At 36.5% G+C, this 9,220-nt stretch overlaps 1 protein-coding gene across 2 annotated transcripts in view; it reads left to right on the top strand.

Annotated features, from left to right (window-relative positions):
* LOC131428218 (locomotion-related protein Hikaru genki) overlaps window positions 1–3,598 on the top strand; it is a 45,163-nt gene extending 41,565 nt beyond the window's left edge. For both annotated transcript variants that reach the window (XM_058591968.1, XM_058591969.1), the window contains 2 exons: window positions 1,870–2,064; window positions 2,453–3,598. In XM_058591968.1, the coding sequence (XP_058447951.1) occupies window positions 1,870–2,064; window positions 2,453–2,667 (410 nt within the window). In that variant the 3' untranslated portion in view covers window positions 2,668–3,598. The remainder of the gene's footprint in view (window positions 1–1,869; window positions 2,065–2,452) is intronic.
* The last annotated feature ends 5,622 nt before the right edge of the window (window positions 3,599–9,220 follow it).

A 9,220-nucleotide genomic window follows, 5' to 3' on the forward strand; every position in this document is an offset into this window, starting at 1 on the left:
TTCATACTACACATTATTGCTTTTTAATTAGTCAATAAATGAAGAATCGTTGTTAGAAATTTTGGAGATTTTTGAAAAAGAGAAATAAATTCTCCTGATTTTTTTTTATGCTGAGGTGCTCTGAGATTTATTTTATTCCTTCCATATGAAATATATGACGCAATGACGATGTTTTGTATCTAGAGTTTCAAATGGATAAGAAACGGCTGTAACTGGTCACATCGTTTGGGCTGCATCGTTCTCTACCAGCCATCATGTACTTAACCTTGGTAGAGTTTATCGTCAACCCTATTCTCGCGGCTTCTTTCTTGAAGGGCATAAAAGTCTCTTCCACAGCTCTACGATCCACACCAATAATATCAATGTCATCCGCAAAACCAAGAAGCATATGAGACTTATTGATGCTGGTTCCGTTTCTTCGCACGCCGGATCTTCGTATGGTACCTTCGGGTGCTATATTGAACAACAAATTTGAGAGCGTGTCGCCCTGTTTCAATCCATCTAACGTCACGAAAGTATCGGATGTCGTTCCAGCTACTACTACTTTGAATGTTACTCATTATGAATTCAAGAAAGAGGTTTTCTTATGGTTACACAGAAAGAAATTATGAATTTTAAAGCTGACATAATTCTACAAACCATACAATTCATAACTACTTAACTTCTCAAATGATGCAATATTCCATTAGTACAGATATTTACTGGCTCTGAGTGTAATTTGCACTCGGCTAGCAAGTGAAACTGTATGAACTTATATGCACGATTTACCGGCCAAGCAGATATGTGCTTCTGTGGCTCAGTAGGCTAACTGGTGTGCTTTGTGATCTAATGTTTTTCGGTTCAAGTCGCGTTGTTGCTGTCGATGTTTTGATTTTTTTTATTCCATTCGTTTAAAAGTCATGTAATTTTTAAATCACAACACAATTTTACATGTTCTTGAATATAAATTTGTGTGAAATATGACGCTCCATTTATGTGCATCATGTAAGATGTAAAATCACAAGAATTTTTCGAACTGTCTACACATTCATTTCGTGTTACCAATACAACCAATATCAGTGTTGAACGACTTCCAAGAAATCTATGGTTAATTTCATTACATTCATTGTATTCTATGTTTCATATATTTTTTGTGCTAAGATATGACTACTAATTGTGAGTTAACGAATTTTCACAAGAATAACATTTTCAACAAGAATTCATGAAAACGCATGCATTGTTAAATGAGACGCTATTTCCAAAAAATTCAAGCGATGATTTCAGAACTTTATGCCAATCCACAGATACCATTTACAGCTACTATACACTATTCGATGATGAAAAATTTCGATAGTTCTATGTTGAAGACGATAACAAAAACATCGTCAATCACAAATATAATATTTGATAAAAACGAATTGACTAAATTTTCAGCATATTACCAGGTTCCGGTTGAAAGTCTCACACTGATTTCTTGTTGATAACCGGACTGGTTTTAACTAACATAGATTCAAATGAAAGGTAGTATATAAAGTAGTTAATAACTGTTGTTGTATTTTATATCATCGAAAGGCATCATTGTACCAATACAATAATTCAAAATATAATATAATTTTAGAAAAGGCAGAGAGGGGTTATGAAAGCCGTTACAAAATTGTTTAGCGGGGATTAGTTTATTGAAATTTGGCGTGTCATAACTTGTGCATGACGCCTAAGACGAAGGAAGCTGTTACCAATATTGTACCAAAGCAAAAAAAAACGATATCTTTGGTATAATTTGTGTTTTATTTCATCATCTATACGCATTATTGCGATCAACACATGTAGTTACGTTTCTCCGTTACTTGATACCACTATTAATATGTGTAATTCTTCATCTATTTCAACCAGCAATTCAATGCCCCCAGCCGCTGGTACCGATAAATGGCCGCATCGATGGCACTAGTGGATTGAACACGTTTGGCCAACGTCGTTACGCCGTCGGAGCATTGGTTACGTTCAGTTGTACCGAGGGTCATCTACTTGTGGGAGAAGCGTCGATAGTTTGCACCGAAACCGGCTTCTGGTCCCATCCACCGCCGTTTTGTAAGTAAACCATTTCTCGACGCATCATATCTATCGTCCTCGTATTATTGCTGTAGAGTGACCGAAACATAAACCAATCAATAGCACACAATTTAAACTAATTCACAACTCCAGATAGTTCCTATGTAAGAGACCTCTAAATGCAATAATTGAAACCCGACCCTTCGCACGTATTCAGAAGGAAGTTGCTTGCTCGCTCGACACCTTCCTCGCGGCCATCAGAATGTTAAATCTAACCGAATATTTTCAATTCAAAATTCCCGATTGGTTCGAGACTCGCACGCGACAGTTTCACGGGCTTTCGGCGTGTGAACCTAGTTAGTGTCACGATTGGAATTCCTGTCCGGGATAGCTTCGAACCCATAACTACTACCTTTTGTTTCACCAGGTAAGGCTCAATGTCCATATCCTGGCGATCCGCCGAACGGGCTGATTGCTCCCCTTAAGTTCCACTACGATCCGGGAGATTACTTGACCGTCCAATGTCGTCCAGGATTCGTCGAGCATGGAGCGAACGGTGGACCACCAGAGCGTCCTCGTTGCACCCCGGAGGGCGACTGGTCCGGACCGGTTCCGCAGTGTCGAAGCTACGAGGAAATATAACTATACTGAGAAGGGATACTCCGAGTTCAAAAGGAACCTACTTTGTGATAACAGTGAAGTTTATACAGGACAAAACACAGCTAAGAAATGTCATCACAACGCAAATATAATGGTTTAGTGTTTTATAAGAAAGTACAACTTGAAACGGTTTTACCCTGTAGAAGATGACACAGCTAGTATTTGACGCCATCCAGAATAAAACGTGGTACGTTAGATGACACCACTTAATAGTACCAAAGATTAGAGGTCACTCCCAAAGCAATTTATTTGACGAGTTTACTTTCCATAAATATGTAGAAATATTGCAATTGTTATGTATACATATAGCCTATAAGTAAAGCTCAACGTTAAAGAAAACAGTATTGTTGTAAATATTATTCAAATGCAAACCGAAGAAAATATAAACGGAAATATGTTTATTTATTCCGACCTAATATCATTCTATCGATCCTATATTAACAGTAATGTTAAACAATCATATCTTGAGAAAAAAAAACATACACATCTTGTCTATCAAATCTATGTCATACGCTTAGGTCGCGATGATCAAATCATAACTAGCTGGAATAACCTTAACATTTTACCCTATCTTTCTTTTATCTCGAATAACAACTGTACTTCAAGCATAGTAAACTAATTTCTCTGAAAGCGTTCTTCAGAATATCAAATGTTACCAATTAACCAGTTGAACAACGTTTCGATTCTAAAATATTAAGAAACCCATGAATTTGTCATATCCACCTGGTTTAATGATATTGAAAAACGTGTTTGAACTTTTCATATGCACAAGTGGTGTAGAACGAAACATCGTAAAAGTGTTTTCGTTTTCAAACTCCAACAAACAATATATCACACAAAGAAGAACACATAATAAGATTGTTATTGTGAAACCAACTATAATAGCATGGAATAAAATTGCATGTGAAACAACTGTGATTCGTCTGTTGATTTGAAAAGATATCCTTTTCATAATAGAGTGTAACAGGTTAAAGTGAATATACTGACTGTCCCAGAAAGTATGGACGCACTTTGATTTCGCTGTGAATAATTCACAAGTGTTAGATATTCAACTTTTATTCGATATACTGATAATATTAGACTACAACAACAGAATATTATTCTCAACATTTGCTACTTAGCCATTGTAAAATAGCTGGCGCACCTTCTTGCGAACGTTCCTTATTAAATTCCGTACAGACTTCTTGGCGACAAGTTTTGACACAGTTTTCCAATCTTTTTCGAACTGTTGAATGGTTTCGGCTGCCGAGACATGTTTTCTAAGATGTGCCTTAGTTAATGCCCAAAATTCCTCAATTGGTCGAATTTGTGGGCAATTTGTTGGATTCATGTCTTTTGGGACGACAGTGACATTTTTGGTAGTATACCATTCTACCGTTGATTTCGAGTAGTTGCAAGAAGCAAGATCTGGTCAGAAGACAACAGAATCCTTGTGGCTTCGAATCATGGGTAGAAGTCGTTTTTGTAAACATTCCTTGGTGTATATTACGCTGTTCATTGAAGCAGTGGTGATGAAGGGTTTTGAAATCTTACCGCAGCTACAAATTGCTTGCCATACCATAGCTTTCTTACCAAATTTTTCGACTTTAATCGATGTCTCGGACTGGTTTAACACTTGCCCTTCTCGCACCGTATAATATTGTAGTCCCGGCAAGGATTTGTAATCGAGTTTCACGTAGGTTTCGTCGTCCATGATTATGCAGTTCAAATTTCCAGCAAGTATCGTATTGTACAGCTTATGAACCCTCGGCCTGATCGATGCTTTTTGTTTCGGACTACGTTTTGGTTGTTCCTGCTTCTTATAGGTTCGAAGATTCAAACGTTCTTTAGCACGAAGAACATTTGACTTCGAAGTGCCCACTTTTTTGGCCACATCCCGAACTGAAACCTCTTTCTTTTGCTCGAACGCCTTCAGCATACGTTTATCCAACTGAGGGTTAGCAGGACCTTTTTTTCGACCCGTTTTCGGTTTATCCTTAAAGGTGTTATCCTCACCGAACTTCCTGATTGCATTTCGCACGGCTTTTTCACTTACTCCTTCCATTTTTGCTATCTTTCTCAGTGACAGTCCGCGTTCTGTGCACCATTCGTACACAATTTTTCGACGTTGTTCTGCTGAAAGTCCACGCATTTCGAAACAAACTAATGGAAACGAAAAAACAACTGCACAAGTGGTTAGAGAAGAGTGTAAACAACAGGACGCAGCCATAAAAATTGACAGATTCTGAACCATTGCGAAATGGCAGCGGTTTTTGGTTGCGGCCATACTTTCTGGGACAGTCTTTAGATACTCAATTTTAAAATGAAGTCTGTTAGTTTCAAACATCTTACAAATTTGCGACCGGCGATTTTTGAAGATTCTCACCCAACGCAAAACGTTAGATCAGTAATTCCCAAACTTTTTGAGTCGAATGCCCACTTTGGATATATTATTATTTCTACTACCCACCAAGTTGAAAAATTCAAAATTTAGATTGATGGATTGATAGTTAACTTGAGTTTCGTATGAAAAATATAGAGAAATGGTAAAAAAAAACTATTTTTCCCTAATCCAACAAAATTAAAATGAAATTGAGACTAATAATTAAACCACACCGGCCGTGTATAGTCTGATTATATACCAAGTTCTTTTCCACCGGGAAGTCTTCTAAAATGTCTTTCATCACATCCACAATAGTTGAACTGGCAGAACGATTTCCCTGGATCAGAGAAGATTTCGTCATGAGAATTTATGTTATATCATATTTCGTTATTTTCATTTTACCAATCATCTTTTCAGTCTGCTTGAGTGATGTATTAAAGCTTGCTTCATTTAGAATTGGAACAAATTTTTGCTCATATTGTGGCGCTCCTGGTGGACGGAGCTATGTCAAGGCTGACTTCGGGCAAATCCCAGGTCAAAAATTTTACTTGGCAACTTCTCGGGGGGATGTTCCAGCCAAATTTAAATTTGTTTTCGCCGACAAATTTGCAAGAAAATTTATGATTTGGTAGGGCATTTGCGGCTGTGACAAAAAACGAAAGTTTTCGTTACAAATAAGACAATGACATCGGAACTATGCTAAAAAGAGTGTCTCCAAAAACGAATTTTGCTGTTCATTCGATCCCACAACCATCCCGTAATGTTTTGGCCAGATTTGGCAAGCTGTCATTACAACAAAGTCATTCAAGAATGGTATGCAGAGAAAGAGGTCCAGTTTATTCCGAAAAACCTTAATCCACCCAACTGCCCCCAGTTCCGCCCTATTGAGAAATACTGGGCAATCAATGAAAAATATGAAAAATATAAAGAAATGGTAAAAAAAACTATTTTTTTTCTAATCCAAAAAAATTAAAATGAAGAGGAAACTCAAGGCAAAGGGAAAGGTTGTCAAAGAAATCAATCAGATGACGACCTGGTGGAATAAGATAGCTAAAACGATGGACGAAGAAGGTGTGCGCCGCCTAATAAGCCGTGTTACAAGAAAAATTCGAGAATTCCTTCGAAACTGTGACGAATAATTTTATCCGTATTTTTCTTAAAAGTATGAAGAAAACGCTACGTTTGTATTAAATAGGATCTTGAATTAAATAATAAATAATTGAAATACAGGCAATTGTCTTTGTTCCAATTCTATCTGAAGCAAGCTTTAAAGCTAAACCGGGCTCGTATATATAATACTGCGGCATTCTTTTCAAAATGTTTCTCTTCGAAAGAATCCAAGGGATTGTTTGTGCATTAACTAGTATAACCTACAGAATAAAACAGTGCTTTGTTCGCGTAGATCATCCTTAATGAAACGAAGTAATTCCAGCACCGGAACCCGAGAACCAGTAAAATCCAAGTCGATTCGTACGACCACCAACAAACATGACATAAAAACTCTACTAATGTTTTTTTTTCTTAATTTTGAAGTTTTTATACGATTTGCTATCGTACTCTAAACGACGGTTTAAATTTTTGTTAAATCCGAAAATATGCAGTAATTTTTGGTAGGACCATAAGACCTAACCTTTCGTTTGACCCTAAGATTGGAAAAATCGGTTCTGCAAACTCTGAGTGAGATCCACTTTTGAGCATATGATTATTTTCTCCCGTCGTTAATCGAAAACAAGGAACCAAGATAGCCAGAATAGATTTGTTCAGCTGCCTACTGATAATGGCTATCGATTTGTGTAGTTTTGAGACCAGTTTAGAATTTTTTTTGCGTATTTTGTTTCACCGGTTTATGTGACGGTGTACAATATTTAACACACTTTACCCTATAACTCCGGAACCGGAAGTCGGATCCGGATGAAAATCAGAAATTCCGTATGGCACCTTTCATTTGAATAAAAGTTTGTGGAAATCGGTCAAACCTTCACTGAGAAAAATGAGTGAGATCCACTTTGGAATATATGATAACTATTTCCGGTTCTTCCGGAACCGAAGACCGGGAACCAGAAAAGCCGGAATTTGTTTGTTTAGTTGTCTACTGATAATGGCTATCGTTTTGTGGAGTTTTGAGTCCTATTTAGAAAAAAATTTGCGGTTTTCGTTTCGCCGGTTTAAGTGACGGTGTACAATATTCAACACACTTTACCCTATAACTCCGGATCCGGAATTCGGACAAGAATGAAATTCTGGAATTCCGTATGGCACACCACTGTGGAATATATGACCACTACGGAGACCGGGAACCAAGATAGCCGGAATCGGTTTGTTTAGTAGCCTACTGATAATGGATATCGATTTAAGTGACGGTGTATAATATTAAACACACTTTGCACTATAGCTCCGGAACCGGGAGTCGCATCCGGATGAATTTTAGGAATTCGAGACCTTTCATTTGAATCTAAGTTATACAAATTGGATGGGCGGTCTCTGAGAAAACCGATTGCACGTTTTTAGTTCATTTTACACATTTTACACCATAACTTCCGAACCGGAAGTCGGATCCAGATGAAATTCAATAGCAACCTATGAGACTATAAGGCCTTCAATTTAAATCTTAGATGAATAAAATCGGTTTGAGTGGTTTCTAAGAAAATTTAGTGCCCTTTTTCCTTTTTTTTTTGCACATTTTACCCCGTTACTGCCGAACCGGACGTCGATCCAGGTAAAATTCAATAGCGCCCTATGGGACCAAGAGACCTTTCATATGAATCTAAGTTTGTGAAAATCGGTCCAGCCATCTCCGAGAAGATCGAATGCACATTTTTATTACTTACATACACAAATACACGCATACCGACACACACACATACACACACACACACACACGATTTTCACAGTGATTGCATAACCTTTCTGTATGAGAAAGACAAAAATTATGAAACTAATCATTTTATTTATGAAGTCATAGTTCTTATTCATGATCTTATGGTCAAATAGATCCAAAACATGAACAAAAAGTCTTCTTCCATGGAACTCAAGGTAAAAAATTCGTTACTTCAAGAATGTATTTCATTCAAACTCATAACTCTAATTTTCTACGCGGATATCATTTTGAACATTCTGAATCAAGTGATAATGGGATTTATGGTGTAATAGATTAATGAGAATTTAAAAGGCAGGGCTACTTACTTGATTCTGAGAAGCGTTAGTTTAATAATTCGAAAATCAATTTCTAGTTATTACCCGACTGACAGATAATGACATTCGAAAAGGTAATGAATTAACTTATCATGATTAGGCCTTTCATTTAGTAAAGGTTTTGTATGATTACATCTGAAGATGTTCTTATGTTTTTCGTTTTTTTCGTTTTCTAAAGAAAGTCATAAAAATTACCTTGTCTAACTTTTTTTTTAATTTGTTTTATAAATAATACAACACAGACTTCTAAATATTTAATAAAAACAAATTAAAAAACCCTTCTTAATCCACCTAGTAGTAGTTTTTATTAAGTAATTTCTGACTCTAATTTGGGCTCATTTTTGACATGAATTAATTCAGATTGATTCGAGTAGGTCACAAAAGCATGCTTCAGTGACACCTACTAAAAACTGTTTGACAGTTAGTTTCATGACAATCAGTTTTCACAGAAGTTTACCATACGGACAGTATGGTTTTTACCGTGCTCGGCGACTATTCAGATTTACCGTATGAATTGTATATCTATTTACAAAATTCTGTAATGAAAATTTACGTAAGACTGATCGTCCGTTAAAAATTTGCATAATTATTGTAAAAGAAAACTCATGTACAGAAATGTCGGTCATTTCTATAGATTACCGAAAATTCTCGTCAAAATTATTACCGAACAAAGAAATTAAATCTTAGTGTGCAACCCGTAACATTTCACCGCCACTTAGATTTGCATCAAAAAGATTTCTGAATTTTGATAATTTATTTTTTGTTATATATTAAAATTCACGTGCATCCTATATGGATGTGTGTGGAGCCATAAAACCGATTAAAAATAAACTTTGTAGTAAAGTGTCGGTGGGGTATTTTCGTACAATCAACGGTCGAAGTGTTCCTGTGAGCCAGTTATCAGCGTTCGTGTTCGTTTCCTTGTAAGTGTAACCCACTATTAATAAACCCTGTAGTACACACATTCAATAGTCATCTAGT

The sequence above is a fragment of the Malaya genurostris genome, chromosome 2, assembly GCF_030247185.1.
Source record: "Malaya genurostris strain Urasoe2022 chromosome 2, Malgen_1.1, whole genome shotgun sequence".
NCBI lineage: Eukaryota > Metazoa > Arthropoda > Insecta > Diptera > Culicidae > Malaya > Malaya genurostris.